The sequence below is a fragment of the Takifugu flavidus genome, chromosome 2 (assembly GCF_003711565.1).
Source record: "Takifugu flavidus isolate HTHZ2018 chromosome 2, ASM371156v2, whole genome shotgun sequence".
In the NCBI taxonomy this organism is placed as follows: Eukaryota; Metazoa; Chordata; class Actinopteri; order Tetraodontiformes; family Tetraodontidae; genus Takifugu; species Takifugu flavidus.
The window spans coordinates 18,122,714-18,142,375 of record NC_079521.1 but is presented as its reverse complement, the minus strand read 5'-3'; the positions used below and the strand labels follow the sequence as shown (position 1 = coordinate 18,142,375).

The following is a 19,662-nucleotide window of genomic DNA, read 5'->3' as shown; positions in this document are numbered from 1 at the left end:
GGCCCCGCCCCCCATAATGATCAGGCTCACGGAGGTGGAAATGTTCCTCATTAGTTTCGCTGTAATTAGTTACAACACTTAAACATTGGCCGACAGCATCGGGGTCGGCGTAAAAATGGCTCCAAATGACGTCGTTTAAGCAAGATAACGACGACTCCCCAATGATGGCGTCGCTGGGACGCCACCCAACATTTTTATTGTTACCATCACCACCATCACACAGGAAGTCCTCCTCAACCGTGTTGTGCTCAGTTCCCTCATTATCGCTTTAGAAGGTCGTGTCGTGGAATCTGGGACTTTTAACGTGAACAAACACGTCAATTCTCTCCAACAAAAAAACGGCTCATCGGTGACAATACAGCAGCGAGGTAGAAAAAAGAAAGTTACACCTTGGCGTTACTATAGCAACGCAGGGTGAACAAATAAAAGGGCTGTCTCCAGGGACTCTTTCTTCTCGTGCATTTTTAGCAGCCACCACAGACAGAAGCGCTGCTAAACAAAAAAGTGTCATTTTAATACTGAAGATTATTTAAATTAGCGTCTGGAACAGATTTATTTGTGTTCACAAGCGCGTTGGAGTCAAGAACACACAAAAGAAATCAACTCCAAATCCTCCGTTTGTCATCTGGAGATGTTTTCTCCTGCAGAGTCCGTTTATTTGCTACAGAATAGCGACTGCAGCTACAAAGCGTAACTAACAAGAAGAGTTCCTCTCAGATATCAGCGAGACATGAGCGACTGAGCTGGATTCCTCTGCCGAGCGCGTCCTGCTCTGCAGGGACCACACGGCTCCGCTTTATTCCTGGCTCTGCTTTTTTTCCTTCTTGTTTATAATGAGAGTTTCACTTCACCTGATCTGTCAACATCGTTTCTCTGCGGACGGCAGAACAAGTGGCGAGGCTCATCTTGGAAGTGATGCGAGAGTATTTTGCCTTTCCCGTTCTTTTCATCACACCTGAGCTGTAACAGAACAGCCAACCTTCTGTTCCTGTTAACTGTCAGCTCTGGCACATGCTGTTTCAGACCCTCTATAAGGTGTAAAGCCACATATTAATCAAGAAAGATTATGCATCGGTGTAGTTTCATGAAATGATCCAACTTTTCTCATTCTAAGTGGGTTTACTATAAGGTTTAAAACTACAGGAGCCACAACGCCGCTTCAATACTCAAGTGTACAACAGATTCAGATCAGAAACTGCACCATCCCTGTTCTGGATAACCGACCCGACGCCCACAACGCCCACCTGGACATCAGTAAGGGTACATTTGTCACTTTGGAAGATGGACAGACGTATATAACATAACACGAAACCAGACCTCCAGGATATGGAGAATGGAGCTAAGCGACACAAAGACGGAGGTTATTACGTCACCCAGTTGTGATTTATGTTAAACAACGTCGACAGTGTGAGGGAGCTTTGCTAAAATTGTAGGAAATGTAACATTGAGCATGATATTGATGCATATTTGATGATGACTGAATAAAATAATTAAAAATATAAAGTGCATATCAGCAGAATAAATGGAAAGATGACATCACATGGTGAGAATTCTCGCACATAAAAAACGAAATATGATGAGACCTTTCTCCTCAAATGAATCCCTCTGTATTGATTTAACAGCGCTTAATGGACGCTTCATTTTATTCTATTGATGTAAGAAAGTAAAGCTGATATCATTGATCTAAATCAGTCCTGAAACCGTTTGAATACAATAATGCAGCGCTGCCGCTACTGCTGTCATTTCATTATAAATTATTTACCTCTACACGCATTTGAGTGGCACAAATTAGGTTTTTTGCAGTTAATATGTCAAAAGACATAAGATTAAAAGACGACAGGAGAAAAAGAGAAAGATGTATTATGATACACACCGACTACTATTGGTAATATGCTCTAACTGGAAATCATAAAATCCCTGAATATTCTCAAACTGCCACAAACTGGAGAATAATTTTAAAAGCAGAGGGACCAATACAGCAGTTCTTTTATTTAGATCTGATCTGGTCATTGTTGTCAGGAGATCAAACATCCGACTTTTCTTTGGACAAATGAAAATCAAGGGATGATGGATAAAAAACGAGATTTGTCGATGGGGAGTTTCACCCTCCAGTCCATTTCTGGGTGTCCATCTACCACCGTATTTACAGTCACGTGAGGGAAACATGGCACACAGCAGATGGTCATTGATTATCTGAACGCTCCTGTAATTGAATAATCTGCTTATTCAGCAAGAACTGAACAGATGCTGGTGATTGTGCATGTGAATGCAGCAGATTAGGCTAGGCTAGGCTAGGCTAGGCTAGGCTAGGTTTGCATCAGCAAATGCAGCTTCTGTTGGATGATTTCAGTGTTCAGGGTCCTCAGGAACTCAGTCAGCCCCCTGTTGAGTATTTCCTCCATCGGCACAAACTGCAACACCTGTCTGTCACGCGGCGGCGGCGGCGATGGCGTCTCCTGAGAGTCCTTCTCTCCTTCTAACCCAGCCATACAGTCCAGAAGCTCAGTGAGAAAGGGGAGAATTCCTGCTGCAGCTTCAGGGCAGAAGCCAACGCACACGAGCAGCGCTCCCACTACGCCGGAGGGCGGTGGACACCTGAACGTGACCGAGTGAAAACACACATGCAGGCAGAGGACAACGGCTGCTGTGACCCGAGTGAGGGCAGAAAACACAGGCAACAGCAGGGCGTCCCCAGAGCCAAGAGCCTGCAGGGAAAACACAAGGCAGCCTAAGACCTGGCGCTGGTAGCACGGATCCCCATCGTGGAGGGCCGTGCCGCCTCGTTGAGGAAATGAAGGTGCTGCAGAAAATCTCAAGGCTAAATTCCCAAGATCCGCTCCACAGGGGCTCCAGGCGGAGCGGTCGCCAAACACCAGACACTGCCGCTCCTTCCGCTCTCCAACGCCGTCGCCCGTGAGGTTGCAAAGAGCCGACACGCCGGACAAGATGGAGGCCGCAGAAGCCACACGGCAGGATCCACAGGGGGACACGCGGGTCCAGTCCAGGTCCGCATCCATCAGGGCTTCGTTTAAATGGTTCAACAGCCCCCCTTCACAGAACGGAGAGTTCCTGATGCTCGGCAGAGCAGGACCAACAATAACGTACCAGGAACTGACTTGACACCCAGACAGGGGTCCTTCCAGCATGCAGGCGGTCCCGGCCGCCTCAGCGCAGTGCGTCTGTATGCAGGTAGCATGGCAACCCTTTTGGATGCGACCCTTCCAGCTCAGGGAATTCAATTCCCTCCGCTCGTTGAAGGAGCCGCTTTGGTTCTTCTGGTTTAGGGGTCGGCCCACGGCGACCACGCAGCAGGCGGGGGTCACCGTGTTACGAGACACCCACTGACTTCTGGGAAGGAAGCTCACCTGTGAGAGACGACAAATACGATCTTTTTAGCAGATTATGATGTACACGTGCATTTTGTTTTTCTGTAAGATTCGGAATCTCTGGTGTCTGAAACTGAAGAGGGCTGAAATCTGCTGGAGGTTTTACCAAGAAAAGCATCAATCTGCACTTTTCGCGCTGTTCCTCTTTAACTGTTCCAGATGGTCCGTGTCTGTCTCAAATGCTGCATGGCCCGACAGGGAGACGGGAACATCAATAACAATCAGAAAAGGGGAAAGGTTCGTCCCTCTGAGAATAATAATTAGTGTCTGTGATGAAACCATTAAATTCAGGAGCTGAAGCTTTCGGAGTGTTTAGAACCAAAATAGCCGCGCATGAAAGGGGCCACGGAACAAAATTTGGCCGAGGTCCTGATGTTTTTATTTGTTGTTTCAACTTTGGACCAATGACAGAAGACAAAACTGAGGAGAGAAAGGAGCCTCGTGGTAGCACATGAGGGGAGGAAGAGGCATCTGTTCCAGAAAAGAGGTAAAAACTCAACGAAAGAGACGTTCAGTGGCCCCTTTGGGTAAATATGCTACAGCCAAACGGCAGCAAGGTCTGCAATGATAAACATTACAGTCTGGCCATGATGGTATGTTATGGACTTCGGGGGTGACGATGGTCTGGCTTCATGGTGTGCAGACATACCTGGAAACGCTGGAGATATTCCTCGGCCGTGCGGTCTCTGATGTGGTCCAGGCGCTGCCTCTGCTCCACGCTCATGCCCTCAAACAGCCGCAGGTTCTCTGTGATCGTTTCTACCTGCAGCGTGTGGAAGTAGAGGCACACCTCTTCGTGCTGCCTCTGAAACGTCTCTGGGATAGCTGAAGCTGGGAAGAGGGCCTCTCTGTCGGCCAGATGGGGTCCGTAATTGCGGATCAGTTTCGAGAGCAGAGGCCGCACGGCTTCCTTGCCTTCGTAGCACAGACACACGACATAAACCTCGGAGTTGCCAGACTTGCTGGTGGCCGGTTTGAAGACGTTGACGGAACCGAAGCAGCAGGTGAGCAGGTAGAGCAAGCAGACGGAGGAGTGTTCGTAGAGGGTGAACATTTTCAGCACAAAGGAGCCGCCGGGGTTCAGCAGCAGTAACGCAGCGGTGACCTCACAGTAGTGCAGCGATGCCACCAGCGCCTCCTGCTCGTCTGGGTTCTCCTGGCAGTCGAAGCTGCCGTCCGCCGTCACCACGTCCACCCGACGCATGTTGGCCACAAACGTCTGAAGCTCCAGCAGATACTTCTGGGTCATGATGTCGCCCGTGTTCTCTGAGCCGAAATACCACCAGGGCAACGTGTTGGCGATTAACCGATCATCTGCGATGGTTGTGCCCCCGCCATTGGCCTCGTGGTACGGGTTGAGCGTGTTGGCCGCCCAGCTCCAGTCGCAGTAGCGCTTGGACTCGCTGGTCTTCAGGTAGTGGTTAAGAGCTGTTATGAACGCCCCCGGAGCTTCACAGAGATGGACAGTATTGAGCTCCCCGTTATGAAGAGCCTCTAAAGGCAGAAGATCAAAAGTTCCAAGGATTTCATAGAACTTGCACCAGGCCTGGGTACAGATCTCCGCATTGGCAACAGAGCGCACGGCGGCCATCACCTTCCCAGCACGGTTGGTGGAGTTGGTATGCTGGTGCCAGACCTGCACATTCTTGTCACTGAGCTGGTTTTTTACGGCATTCAGCGATGCCTTCAGGGCCTGCAGCCTACAATGCTTCTCCGGTGGGTGTCTGAGAGCAACATTCGGGTCTGGAACACACCACTCACCACTGGACGGCTTCACGTAGGTTTTAAGCTTATTAAAGAGACCGTGAATCTCTGGCTGGCCTTTAAGGTCCGTTGCCAGGACGTTACAGTTGTGCAACTTGCCGACTTTCTTCCTGCTCCCATTGCCTGAGATCATCATCCGTACCTGCCGTGGACAGAAATCAGATAAACACATCGGCGATGTCTCTTATATCCGAGAGGTGTTGAGCCATTAATGTCAAATTCAGCGTGAGGCGTGCCCTCAGGACACACTGCAGACGTACAGCGGCCATCACCTCAGCGCGGAGGGAACGTCCCGCAATTCACTAATGAAGAAACGGCCGAATTAAAAAAATCCTCATTAACGGCATATTTAAACATTTATGAAGACAAAATGATGGCTTGATTCCATTTTTGGAAGTATATTAATCAACATTTTCATTATTAAAATCAAGGTAGGGTGACATTTCCGCAAGTTTGCACCACACCATCAAAAAATATACATTCGCAGCCCCTCGCAATCTAGATTTTGACCCATATTGGTTTTATATATTAAGTTGTGATGCCTAAATGTAGAACTATATTAAATTATACTGACCGCTCCAAATGAGGAGAGAACAGGCTTAAATAACTGTGCTGATGGACAATCCTCAAGTAATGACAGAAATTGAATTTACAGAGTTAATCCAGCTCTCATGCACATGATTGAGATGACTACAGCCAGCTACAGAATGCATTTCTGGGTCATTTCCTGATTAGTCTGCAGTGACTCAGTGATGAATGACAATGTATGGTATATAGCTAATGGCAACAGATTCATCAATTATAGCTCATAAATCATTCTGTTGAGCACTGCTTGTGTGTGTAGCATTCATCTGCTCCGGTTTGTAGTTTTGAATTGTTCCACTGAGGTTAATGTTTTATCCAGACAGGAGATTAATGAATGTGCTGAAATATTATTTTAATATGTGAATAATTAATGACAATGATTAGGTTTGAATATCAGACTCAGACAAGAATCTAAAAAAAACAAAACAACAAAAAACAGTGAAAAAACAAAACAGATGTAATTTCTGAAAGATTTCGCTCTCTTTTCTTGTTTACCCGATTCCCAGCATCATAATCCAGAACTTCTCAGATATTCACAATCTGCACAGTAATGCATTCTCTCTCATGTCTGGTACTGTCGGTTGGCTCTACCTCTTTCATATGTGTGTATAATACAATAATATGATGTTCATATAGGGAAATACCAAGTTTGGACAAATCTTTTGGTCTATAGCAGCAAAAATGAAAGCAAATGTTTGATATACACTGTTATATTATATACTGCGGTTCTTTCAAGCCACAACAGTGAAAATGACTGATATATTAGGACGAAGAAAAACTTTGAAGTCTTGTTATTTGACTTGAGCACTGGAAGTAAACTTAATGCTTTAAGAGAAACTTTCTCCGGACAATGAAGATACAAACGCCGGAACTGCATCTCCTAAAACTAGTATCAAAATATTTTCCATCATAATGTAGAAAAATAAACCCCCATGTTAACAGAAACTTGACTGCGATGCTGCAAAAATACACAAAAAGCATGAAAAAGATAAAAGTCACTCACAGTGCAGCAGCAGCAGATACCCGGAAACGGAAACACAAAATCACGTGACTTAGAACAACACGCGCATGCGCTTACCAATGGGCGGGGCCTATGACATTTCTAGTTTATTAATTTGGCATCGGAAATTATATTTTAGGCTAATTTCATGAATTTCAACAATTAGTTTTTAGAGAAAAGTATTTGTGCCAGAATAAAGTTTCTTGAATTTGAAATTTAAATCTTGTCTTTACAAATACATACTTGTAAAACACTAACATAAGAATTTTTTTCTAAAATAAACTTTTCATTTACGAACAATTTAGTCCAAATAACATAGTATTTCCTCATTTCTCTCCTGTTTTTGGTTTGTTGATTATGAAAGTAAACAATAAGGTGTGTTGTGTTGTAAATTACATTTCATGGATGATGTTTTTAATCCTCATTCTGGAAATTACATGTGTTTGCATATTTCCAGGCAGATTATCTACAGTCAACTGATGTGTGTCATCATATTATATAATTAGGAGAGCTTAAAGTGTAAGCTGATTTCATAAAAGATGATTGAAATATGGACTTTCCTGTCAAGCTTAAATATGCTGCTTGTTCCTCTGCATAATTTTTTCTCACCTTACATCACATTAGCATACAAGAGCAAGGATGATAAGGAGAGGAGAAAAGAGAGGGAACTGTGAGGTAAAGTTGCAGCTTTGATGTTTTTAATGTGTTAAATACTTTATTATGACTGGCTCCCATCAAGTGAACGTCACGCTAGTAAGGAAATTGCAGCTTGCAAAACATCATGATGCATTAAATTAGATAAGATTTAATGCATGAAATGAAATTAGAAGACATTTATATAACTTTGCCCACATGCACAATATAGAGATTATGGTACAGCATACTTTTTATTATTCATTGTTATTGTTTACATACACAGATACACATATACAAACACACACATGCATGAACATACACACACACCATATCTAAATACTGTAGTAAAATGTGATTATTTTAATTCATAGAGAACCAATATTTTGCTTCTTAGACTCAAATGTAAATCTAATACAATTTAGAATAATTTTCATCTTTTGTTTGAGAGATTGTGTTTCTTTGATTCAATTTTGTTTAAAAAGGTATCATGCATTTTCAAAAATCAGCTAATTACAATATTTGATCTCGTTTGCATTAATGTACACATAAAACACAGGTCATCTAATAACTGAGACAGTTTTAGCATTAAAACGGGGCTCTTCAGATACTACGAGAAGTACAATTTATTGTTGGTCTTCATTTCTGCACTCACCTTATATAAGGTGACAGAGGAGTGTCCTTCACCTGAGCTCATTGTCACTGCAGACATTATCCTACAACATTCCAGCAAGAGGTCAACGTTCTATCAGCACTTCAACATAGGCAGGAAAAGTGATGAATGCATGTTATCTCCATTATTATGTCAATCTTCTGGTCATAACCTCCATGCATAGAAAACAAGGTCAAATGTACGTATATGATCCCAATCAGTAATACAGTCAACACATCACTGGGACACCAGGACAAGAAGAAGCTGCTGGAGGAGCAAAAGCAAGAGTTTGAGTTATTCAGGCATTTATTCTAATCAAAACCAAGAAAACCATTTAAATTCAAAGAGATTGGGATTGGGCATATTGTATAAGCCTGAGGTGCCTCAGATACATGCCTGCACATGAATCCTGCCAACATTGGTGATTTTAATTTTGAATTGTGGGTTCTCATTCTCATAGCTGAGCAGGTTGTATTAATGTTCCACATTTGGTGTATTTAATTGTGGATTTACACCCAGTAGTAGCTTCATATATAATCCAGAGGGTAAAAGTGGAGAAGAGCGGTACGGTTTAGAGGTGTTCCCTCAAGGACAGTTGCTAAAACCATTACATAACGGTTGATAAGGAGCCAGTGTGTGAGATGGCCTGTTTGTGAATTAGGCTGTTGTTATGTGTGTGTTCAAACACATAAGTAGGCTAGAGAATGTGAAATTATGTTGATATGTGAGCACTCGCCCTGCAGGCATACGCACAGATCCCATTTTCTGGATTTACTGTAAATCATTGTTCAGTCACAGTGCAGCGCCTCTGATATGTGCACGCTCCAAGGTAATGTCCCACAGCTCCTTCCAGATTCAGGTCGATAAACAATAAATACTACGAGTTCGACTTACTTGAAGCTTGAGAGAGAAAATGGAGAAGACGAGTCATGCTTCAAAAGAGTTAAATTAATTGTCAAATTTTCCACTTTGCCTGTTATTATTTATGTAAACATATTAGAACAGAATGTAATATGTTTACATTAAATGTATGCTCGTGTTCACTCAAGTGTAGATCCTGGGTCCACAGCACAAATCATTTTACCCTTTATTAGTGTTTCTACAAATACAAACGGCAAATGATTCTGTGGTACAATACTGGCCCCTAGTGGGGCCTCTGAGTACACGCCATCCAGGGCATTACACTAATTATCTAATTTGGTCTATGCCACATCTTCTTCTCATTTTAAACATATTTTGCCTACAGCAAACGGGTGACCTTGGATTCAGAAAGAGCTCTGAAGTGAAATGGCTGCTGAAGACAAACGTGTGACATTCAGAATTTGTGAAGAAGCTCCATGAGAGCGATGGAGGTGCTCTGCCCGAAGATGAAGGATCCAACGACGATAGTGATGACGCCCCACGCTGTTAAACTCCACCTGCAGGGGAGAATCAAGCAGGTCCCCTTCATTTTCGACAGGAGACCTTCTACAGAGCAGGTGCAGTTTGACTTTTCAATAGAAGATAATTAACTCAATCATCTAACTTTTACCCTGTTATTTACAATCAAATAAAGTAACTTTAAAAAAATAACCATCTTACCTGACTGTGTGCGTCACAGCTTCTGTCTCCATTGTAAAAACTAAGCATAATCCTGTAAAGACAAAACAGGACGTCGTGTATAAATTTAAACCTGTTCATTCATCATCATTTCAGCACACAAGTTACACACCAGGGAAGATAAAGATGAAGAAGGCGCTGATCCCCCCGATGACGCTGATGACCTCGCTCATGTCGGGGACGTACATGGCGATGAGAAGCGTGACGGCGATCCAGATCACAGTGAGAATGACTCTGCAACGACTCTCAAAAGACTTGGTGACCACTCCTCTGCGATTCCTTTGGAGGCGCACCACCAGGTTCAGGAGGACCGATCTGATCCCAAAGACAAAGTCAACACACACGGACAACACCAACCACCGCCGATCAACTGTGGCGTCCCTCACCTCCCCAGGAGAAGAATGATAGGATAAATGGTGATGATGGAAATGCCAAAAAGCAATCTGGAAATGATTATGACCACGTCGCTTCCTGGGTAGGACATTAAAATATCGGAGGCAACCTCCTGTCCAAAGGTCAGGAAGCCGTACACACCTGCAGTGGGGGTGATGAGAAGGTTAGCGGGAGGGACCCTGGTGGACATAGAAGATGTAAACTGACCAGTGAGCGTGTAGATGACCAGACAAAAGATCATGGAGAGCACGGAGATGAGCACCCAGTGGGAGAGCTTCTGGTTCTCCATGCTGCTGTAGATGGCGATGCAGGCTTCATGGCACTGCAGGCAAACACAAGATCATCAGCGTTTCCGGTTAAAGCCTCTGGACAGGGCTGATGGGGCTTTACCCAAGCTGTGCAGAGACTCTTCTGGCTTTGCTCACGTCAGTTATTGATGCGTGTAAATGTGTTTTCACCTGCTGGGACAGTGGAGGTTTGCTGTTTGGTGTGTTTGTGTGTTTAACCTACGGCCATAAAGAAGACGTGTGACAAGAGTCCGCAGCAGGAATCGAACCACACACACTGCAGTCAGACTCCAGACACATAAAATACAAACTGAATGTGATTTTTATCCATTTACCTTTGTATTCTACAGTGTCCCAGAGTTTGTGTCGGCCTTTGAATCAGTTTACTGACTATTCATTTTCATTTTTGGGGCAACATTTATTACACAACCAGAGAGTTGTGTATTTGGGGAGCAGCTCTGCAGAAAAGACTGAAATTATTCTGTGGTGTCATGTAAACAGTCAGACTTTATGAAATGCCTTAAAGAACACACAGTGTATCTATTTTCAGGTTTAAAGGCAACTACCTGGAAGCCAAAGCAGATGGTTGGGACGACACTGAACATCGAACCCCAGGAGTTGATCCTGAAGAACAAACCAGTGTTTCCTGATGAACATTTGGATCTTATTAAAAGCACAGACACGGCGGTACCCACCCCTGACTGGTGTCTGGTGGTATCAGGACAGGGTGACTCTCCATCAGATAATATTTAACAATCACGGCCACACACAGGTAGGAAGCTGCCAGGGTCCCCAGCACACTGAGCGGAGGAGGAGAAACGGGAAATCACATCGAATCTGGATATCGTTCTAAAAGATCAGCGTTACCTTGTGTACTTCTGGATGCCAATTTCTTTTGGGATGGACAGGGGCAGGATTATGATGAGGCACATGATGAAGAGGGCAAACTGTGGTCGGTGTACCAGTGATACGGCATCTCTTCCTCCAGGGAGCCAGTAATTGACTGATATAAGGAAATACACACTGCAGCAGGAGGAAAGGGGGAAACACCAGAGGATCGTCAAAAAGTCAGACAAAACCTCTTAGAAATGATTCATTTACATTTTGTTCCATTGTTAAAATGGTTTGACGTGTAATCTGGAGTTTGAAAAAAATGCTTTAAAAATGTGTCTGAAGCGTTTTGGCCTGCACGTTTCCCGTAAATCCAATCAAACACATTTGGATGGAAGCCGGACGAAATGAGAAAAGGAAAAAAAACGGGATTTTGCACTCCTGCTCTTATCTGCCACGTGTTCACGCTGCTGGCCTGGATGAGAATTAAAGTGCGGATGATTTTTGTTCTAAAACAGATTAATTTCTGATATCGGAGATGCCTCCAGAATTGATCACCAGCTCAGTTCAGATGCCTGAACATGGGAAACAACTTTTAAAGTGTACCGGAGAAAACCAAAACCTGAAATGCTGAAGCAAAGAAGTCCTTTATGATGAAGGAAACCAGAGAATCCAGAGAAAACCCAGAGTTTGCTGTGAGCCAACTGTGATCACCACTGCCAGGAGCATCAATGTGAGACAACGAACATCAAAATCAGAAGCGACTCGGCATCGTGGAATTCCACCACTTACGTTTCTCCAGCTGGTCCTGCACGACCACCAGGAAGGCGACGCAGATCATGAAGAGGTTGAAGCAGAAGCAGACCTCGCAGAGCTTCCCGATGGCTCTCCCGCACACCTCACGCACCACATCCTGGTACGTGTTCTGCCTGCTGACTGACGAGGCATAACCCAGAATCACCAGACCGCTGATGAGGAAAACCAGAGAAACCTAAAGGAGAACGAGACGGACGTGACCCTTCTAAAAAGAAATGTAATCAAGGAGCAGATGAAGAATCCTCGGGTCCTCACTGGAATCATCATTAGAGCCCCCATGTGAAATGTGGCTCTTTCTCACCAGGGTGAGCAGGATGGAGGTGAGAACCACCGAGCGGCTCTGTAACGTAGCCCCGCATCTTCACGTGCAACAGATCAAATCTCCTGAGTAACTCAACAGACAAATCTCTGACACCAGTGATGACCACAGGTGACGGCCTCACCAGCTCCACGGTGGTGGCGGTGGCCACCCCTCCGGCCTTCTGGAAAGCCCAGGGAAAGTTGAGTAGTCCGGCTCCAAGCGCGGACTTCAACATAATAAACACGGCGCCGAATGAGCCGAGCCGCGGCGGGTCCGCATGGGACGAGGAGTGGGCCAGCAGGCTGATGCTCTCCCGGGCAAGTTCCTCCATGACCCCCAACCAGGAATAACTCACTTTCTAGAGAGGACCTGAGGTTCGGGTCATTCTCCAGCAGAGTAAACCCGTGGCATGAGACAGCAGCTTCTATAGCCTACGGCCACGTGCACCCAGGGGCCTTTCACCATAGGGCGGCACATTTGTCACCATGGTGAGGATGTGTGCTCCTCTTTCCTGCACCTCTCTGCAAAAACACCAAAGCTGCCTTTTTAAAGAGTCCATAAATGTTCATTTAAGTATCTATTGAGCTTTTCACACAACAGGATTTAAGTTGCAGGCTATTAAACATATTTATCAAGTGTCTGTGATGTTTTCACGCTAACTTTAAAAAGAAAACTCACAAAGTGTGTGAAAACATAAGAAATCAGTTTTATACTGAGGTGAGATCCAGTGACTTGGTCAGTTCTGTTTTATTATTTCACCTGTAAAATATAGACGTGATAAATTTGCCACAGGACAATAAACTCAGACAGATATTACATGACCACAACGATACACACAGGGCTCAGGATAGTTTGGCGGGTGACAAACTGGACTACATTTTACATCCAGTAGGTGTCCTGTTCCATGAGGGGCAACAAAGGGAGGTCTACTTCCTGGTTTGGGGAGTGGGAATAGACCCGAGTGCCACATAATGCTGCCCTTTAAAGTGCCTGTCTGAGAGTGGAGACATGCTGAGTCGCTTCTGCTGCATGATAACAACTGTGTTTAGTTTAAATTGGTTCTTATTGTTGAGTGGAAAATGGTGCCCCGTCTCTCTCATTGTATACAGGCATTTATTTTATGGTAAACATAATTGTGTGTAGTCATGGGAATAACAGCTGTGGTTGGACTGAATGCTTGATTAGTGCTGTTATGATCCAGTGGTGGGGGAAGAAGTTTTTACAGTAGTTTTTTCTTGTTTTTGTTGTTTTAACATATTTGTTTTATTATTATTGAGCATTATTTTAGCACAATTATATATCTGGCATCATTTTTTAGAGGTTTTGAGTCCTTCAGAGTCACTTACCTGGATGATGTGCTCATCTTCAGCCCTTCCTGGCAGGACCATCTCCAAAACCTGCGGCATAACCTGATGCTGGAAGCCCTTGAGACCAGGTATTGAATGGATGAAAATGAGTGCTCGGCCACTAAATAGACTTTGGCACATCTGCGCTATTATCTCCCTGAAAGGCTTTGACCTCTGACCTCAGTCACGGCTCAACATGATGAAGGATCACACATTGGTATCTTGATTTACAACCCTTCAGTTTCAGGATTCACCACAAATCTGGCAAGATTATTCTCTTGGCAGACTACCTGGCCAGGCTGTGTCCGGGGCGGCAACGCAGTCCTTCGCTCTGCTACTCACATTACGTAAGCACATCAGCAACGATACACACACAGCAGCCAGGTAGCTGCTCAGGGGGCGGATTGGAACGATCGAGACCAGCCAGATTGTTTGAGCGAGCTGAATGATTTTGAGAGGCATTTCACAAAACTAATGATCTGTTTTTCTTGCAGTTCATAGCTTCACATGTAGGTTAAGTGCTTCTCTTTAATAGGCAGGATTAACATTAAAGGACACACTCTCACCATCTTGTTTTAAAATATGAAATATTTTTGATGCTGCTTGATAATAAAATGAAATCGAATAAATAGATAAGAAATAAAGGCTGGTGTTAGCGTCTTCCAAAACATGGAAAGTGTTTTGGTCGTCGAGGAATGTGCCAGAACACCTTCAGAGCAGCTCACCCAAGGGCGTAGCCTGCCTTCCACCATATGTGCACCCTCTCCGTGCCCCCGAAAGGGATAAAGTGGTTAAGGAGATGAGAGGAGAAGATGGGATAATAAATACACCCACCACTAGCGACTCTGTTGGCAGGACTATCAAGCTCAAACATACGTATATTGGCACCAAATATATGAAAACAAAAATTTTGTAGGCGGGTTGCTTTTCATGGCGGGCCTTATTTTAGATTTCCTGTGATGTCCGACCAGTTTGCTTCTACTGGGAAAGTGTCGCTGCATGAAAGTCCCTCATTAGACAAACAAGGCATATCTCTATACTGTGGGAAATATGTGATGTTGGGGGGGTTCAGCCATCTCCCATCACGAAAGTGGTACATTTAACTTATTCCAAAATAACTTGTTCAAATCAGTCAGAATTTATTGCCATAAACCACCATTTACTGAATACTGACCACATTTTTTACTGCAAGAATTTGTGCCGGGGGCCCATGAACTTCTTAATCAGGGCCAAAAGCCCTTATTTCAGGAAAGCTGTGAAACCTTCTGAATAATGGAGGTCATGTGACACATTCATACACTGGTTTAGATGACAAAAGACAGCAGGAGATTGGCAATTGTTTTTTCATGCAATCATATTTATCAATGTTTCAACAGTTGAACGATTACATTTCAAGGAAACAAATGTAGTCACGGTGATGTTATTCAGTCCCTCAAACATACCACGTTTAATCTTGGCGGTCTGTTGTGGAACACCATGTTCAATGTAGGATTTGGAGTTTAGTGTAATACTATATTGTGGGGTTAGATCATATATGTACCGTCTGCTGACGGGGTCCCGTGGATCAGAGCAAAGCCCACGGAGTTTATAATCCCAGCCATTTTTGATGATACACACCATCTGTTATGGTTAAAGTCTTCAAACGTCATAGGTGCTGTCCGACTTTCAAAAACTGAGAACAACAAAGTGTCGTTGCACTTATAAAGGTTTCAACAGCTGGAAACCGGAAGCAGGAGCTTAAGACTCTTCCAAGGGCTTAATAAAGAAGTGAAATGCAGGACAAAGAGATTAGAAGGAGGAATCTTATAAACCTGTTCTGGCAACAGTTCAGGGAAAGTTTATCTTTCAGGCAATGCTGCTGAGAAGGGATTGAATTTATATTGTGGTTTTTATGTTGTGGTATAACAATGGTGTAAAACTACAATGAGAGATGTGCAGATTGTGCACATGGTAACAATGAAACCACATTATCTCCTATATTTGTATCATGTTGTGAGAGTAAAAACAGTAAAACTGGAAGAGGTGGACAAACCCAGTAGTTTAGTTCAGGTCAGAATTTTGCTCAGGCTATTTGTGGACTGTCAAACTCAAGAAGTTCAAATCTGTCCCAATCTCAGTTTTTTGCCACAGAAGCTGCACAGCAGCTAGTTTGACAATAACTGGAGCACGTGAACATTTTGGTCACGCAAAGCAGGATCTCCATCACACAGCAGTAACAGAGTTGAGTCCTCGTCCTGTTCTTGTCACGCGTGATCATGTCAGGACGACTCTGCTGACATGGAAACAGGACACAACCAATCAACATTCAGGTCCCTGTTACTGCATAATTGATGCTGCAGCGACACGAGAGCCTTTTCAGGGCTCCTGAGCTTCTATCTGCTGTCATAAACCTGCAGCGATGCACAAGACCAACGCGAGAAGGTACCTGAGCACCTCTTCAGATCAGCCTAACAGAAACCTGCAGCTTTAAAACGGGTCTGATGGCGTTAAAAGTGGTTTAAATGTTGTAGTTGTGAATGAAATGGAGCGTTTGCACAACCGGGGCCTCCGGGGGGGGGGCATGGGATCATTTGCAAAATTGCCACATTACGACGGGATCACATCCAGATCTGTACGCCTTAAAAACGATAACACCTCCTTTGTACTAAACAAAAATGAACGTTACCTTAGAGATTTCCATGATTAAAATAAATAGAAGCTTATTTCTTCGGTATCAAAGATGTAGGAGCGACCACTAAACTGTGGTACAGATTCCTGTTTTGGATTATCACATAATGCTTAAATAGATGCACCACTGTGTCCATGTAAGAAGCCCTGATCCAAAATTTGATCCTTCCAATCCTTCTCAAAGGATCAATAGGCGTGTGTGGATCGGAGGGAAGCAGAAGCGTGATTGGTGTGTTGACAGCTTAGGTCTTGAGCGCCAGCAGAGTGATGCACACGGGCAACAGCAGGGTGGTGACGGCAGGGTGGTGCTGGAATGTTTGTCCTTTCAGGGTCTCCTGGTTGGTCTGGTCAGAGGTGGGGGGGCCCTGGGGTGCAGGCACGGTGGCGGGTGGTAGGGTGGTGCGGCTGGCACACATGTCGTAAAGGTTTCCAGAAAACTGCGCCTTCCTCGACTCTTGCCTCAAAGACTCCCAGACAGCTGCTGCTTCACCAGGACAGCCCTTGAGAGCTGAGCTGGCACAGACGTGGAACGCATTCCAGGATCTTAAAGGAACCAAGACATCAGAGGCGCAGTGAGTCACGCAGGAGCGGCCAGATGACAGGAGGTTAATGCCTTAGCAGATCTAAAGCTCGTTGTTTTGGCTGAGCAGCGATTCAAGGTCACTGCTGTGATGAACAGCAGGACGCTGTGATGTCACACATGGATCATGTCAGACCGCCAACGTGCGCGGTCTCATTTCTCATGTCTGTAGGCCTGTTTTGAGGGTTCTTTTTAACTGGAAACAGCAAAAAGAACCCATATTCACAAAGAATCCTAAGACTAAAATGAGCTTAATGACATAATAGTGATAATATTCTAAGTAAAATCTTAGAATTCCTGGAATCTTTGGGGGGGTAATAAAGTAATAAAGTTATTCAAAAAGCATCTTAGGGCTTGAGAGAGCTCCTAAGGTGGAAAACGGTTAAAAGGGTGTGAGGACTGTTTAGAGTCTCTGATGGAGCAACAGAGCGGAAGCAGCAAAATTATCCATATAAATAAATAATACATTCATAAACATCCATAAAAATATACAGCTTATATCTTATATGAAGCAATTTCCCTCTAAATATAGAATTTTCATACGTTTCCTCCATGTGAATATACAATATTTAAGAAAGTTTGAGAGCAGCAGAGCAGAGTCTTCGCTCGGGGAACAACAGTAATCACAGTAACGGCTGCGTCCAGCATTAATAGCAAATAGATTAGCAGTAAAACTACCAGGATGGCCAGTAAACATCATCAAATCAATAGTAATCGGCATGTGCTTAAGCTTTTCTTAATGGAGTTTAAAGTTCTATGATCAGTTGATTTCGCAGTTCAACTGTTCCTCCTCACTGAGATAAATGTCTCCGTCCCCTCACTCAGAGTTGCTTTCAGAAACTTTCTGATTGACTTTTAAGCTGAGACTCGTTAAGACTCTTTGTGAATACAGGTCCTGACTCTCACACATGCTGGCGTGTTGGATACTGAACCAAGTCAAAAACATTAACTTCATTAGAGGAAACGTCAGCAGAGGCATTAAACTCCTGGAGCAAACTGGGTTTGTACCTGCAGATGGCATCGATGTCCTGTGCGTTCTGGGCTTTCTCCGTTTCCACCAAACTGTCTCCAAGGGTGACTAAACACTGAGCAAAGCTCTTGTAGATGGACCCACAGGACACAGGAATCGCAGCTCCCAGACACGCAGGCGACAAACCTGCAGAGCGGAAAAGACAAAGCAAAAGAATGCAGGAAAAGAGGGAATTCATGTGGAGTGAAAGACGATGTTTATGTTTATTTTCAGACATGATCCGGACAAATACAGAAATGTCGTATTTAGTTTATCCGGAGGGGGATTAGAAACCATTCAGCCAAATTCTGTGTGCAGGCTGAGCTGAGAGTTATAGATCAAAGAGATCAAAGAGACGATAAAAGAGGAGCGTGATCAACACCTCGTTCTGGGGTTACGCTGGTGCAGCCTAGACGTGCACCGAGCATCGGTTTCACCTCCCAAACCCCAAACTGGGCTGGAAGAACGGACATGAGTGCGACGTGTGAGCACGTCCTGCTGCACGAGCGCGTGGAAATCAGCCCGTTTCCTGTGGCCACAGATTTTAATCTGCCTGCCTCTTATCTTTCGGACATTTCAGATCCCCCTCGTTTGCGTTGGTGGGGAAGCTACGTGCTAATGTGAAGATCAGAACATTTGCAACTTTCCTTTACTGGACGATTGTTTGGATTCTTTTAGTCGAGTCAGCTAAAATTTGCATCGTTCAGAGCTGATGTTTAAGGTTACAGTTCTTGCTCCTGCAGTTTATCTCATATTTGTCTTTCACAGCTACTAATATTAAAATAGACTGTTGTTTTTAATTACACAAGTTCAAATGATTGTTAAGGAAAAGTGTTTTCTTGCATATTTGCAATGAAAACACCCAAACAGTGGGATTAAGACCATAAAACAAAGGCTTTAATAAATCCTCAAATAGGTTTTTTTCCATCAGGCATCTTTAGTGATTCACACCATTTTCTGGAGGACCTTTCAAACTTCTAATATTCAGCTCCGTAGTTTGTCCAGTTTGTGCCACAAATATGAAAAATGTGGGAAAAAAACAACCTTTTTCAAACCCACAATAGCAGCAATTTAAGAAAATTCCTTACTGAGGCAGAGCGCGAGGGGCAGCAGCATCCTCACCAGACCTGGCCGAGACCTCATCTTTTGTCCCACGTGTGGACCACAGCCTCCGATTCCAACAGCGCAGTTTGCAAATCCAAAAATATCTGACGGGTTGGTATTTTATAACACGACGTGTCCTCTTCCCCGTTGGAAATTCATCAGATTCTGGAACGCTCAGATACAACCAGGCTGGATTATCAAAGGGGCCAATGTATCACACAGTAACTCTGTGTGTGTGTGTGTGTGTGTGTGTGTGTGTGTGTGTGTGTGTGTGTGTGTGTGTGTGTGTGTGTGTGTGTGTTGTGTGTGTGTGTGTGGGAGGGGGAGCAGCACAGAGTCAAAGCCATAGAAAGCAGCAGCCCAATGACAGCATCTCAACACAGCACAGTGGATTAGAGCGTTCTCATTTCCGGTGTTCAGTATTTAGAACATTTGAAATATAGTAAACCTATAAGAGGAGTTCAGCTCACTCAGGTGCTTTATTCACACGCTTCTATCTGTTGTTAAACTACGGTTTATGGAGGTCGACGTTGTGCCAAGAGGATTCTTGCTTTTCTGTGGACAGATGGAGAGGATGACAGCATTGCAGTCACCTGGGAGAGCAGAGCTGACCCAGGAAGCCTCCTGAGGAGGCCCGTTCTCCTGAGGACAGCAGCTCCTCTGAGGTTCTCTGCTCTGCTCTGTGGAGCAACACTGGACGTGGTTGAGG

At 44.3% G+C, this 19,662-nt stretch overlaps 3 protein-coding genes across 4 annotated transcripts; all 3 read right to left on the bottom strand.

Annotated features, from left to right (window-relative positions):
- Positions 1-1,968: 1,968 nt before the first annotated feature.
- On the bottom strand, positions 1,969-6,786 carry cmtr2 (cap methyltransferase 2). 2 transcript variants are annotated; one of them, XM_057025294.1, is made up of 3 exons: positions 6,739-6,786; positions 4,036-5,292; positions 1,969-3,365 (listed from the first exon to the last, which is right to left on the bottom strand). In XM_057025294.1, the coding sequence occupies exons 2-3, from the start codon at positions 5,284-5,286 to the stop codon at positions 2,307-2,309; spliced, it is 2,310 nt and encodes a 769-aa protein (XP_056881274.1). In that variant the 5' UTR covers positions 5,287-5,292; positions 6,739-6,786; the 3' UTR covers positions 1,969-2,306. The 2 variants fall into 2 exon arrangements, with proteins under 2 accessions (XP_056881274.1, XP_056881273.1); XM_057025293.1 differs by lacking the exon at positions 6,739-6,786 and having other exon boundaries at positions 4,036-6,693.
- Positions 6,787-9,082: 2,296 nt separating this feature from the next.
- On the bottom strand, positions 9,083-12,578 carry slc38a8b (solute carrier family 38 member 8b). The gene is given in 11 exon segments (XM_057025119.1): positions 9,083-9,438; positions 9,602-9,653; positions 9,732-9,934; positions 10,006-10,153; positions 10,220-10,334; positions 10,866-10,923; positions 10,995-11,099; positions 11,167-11,248; positions 11,251-11,322; positions 11,923-12,121; positions 12,390-12,578. Coding segments are annotated over 11 exon segments (1,326 nt in total). The 3' UTR covers positions 9,083-9,335.
- Positions 12,579-14,929: 2,351 nt separating this feature from the next.
- On the bottom strand, positions 14,930-19,187 carry nrn1lb (neuritin 1-like b). Its single transcript, XM_057025607.1, has 3 exons — positions 18,938-19,187; positions 17,849-17,996; positions 14,930-16,803 (listed from the first exon to the last, which is right to left on the bottom strand). Exons 1-3 carry the CDS (start codon positions 18,990-18,992, stop codon positions 16,503-16,505), a joined length of 504 nt encoding a protein of 167 aa, XP_056881587.1. The 5' UTR covers positions 18,993-19,187; the 3' UTR covers positions 14,930-16,502.
- Positions 19,188-19,662: the final 475 nt, after the last annotated feature.

Excerpts from the sequence above, each read along its gene's own strand:
- cmtr2 (XM_057025293.1), bottom strand. The coding sequence starts at position 5,322 with ATGTGTTTATCTGATTTCTGTCCACGGCAGGTACGGATGATGATCTCA. Across the intron at positions 3,366-4,035 it reads AATATCTCCAGCGTTTCCAG|GTGAGCTTCCTTCCCAGAAG; the intron begins GTATGTCTGCAC and ends CGTCTCTCACAG.
- nrn1lb (XM_057025607.1), bottom strand. The coding sequence starts at position 18,992 with ATGAGGTCTCGGCCAGGTCTGGTGAGGATGCTGCTGCCCCTCGCGCTC. Across the intron at positions 17,997-18,937 it reads GCCCCTCGCGCTCTGCCTCA|GTTTGTCGCCTGCGTGTCTG; the intron begins GTAAGGAATTTT and ends TCCGCTCTGCAG. Across the intron at positions 16,804-17,848 it reads GACATCGATGCCATCTGCAG|ATCCTGGAATGCGTTCCACG; the intron begins GTACAAACCCAG and ends GGTTCCTTTAAG.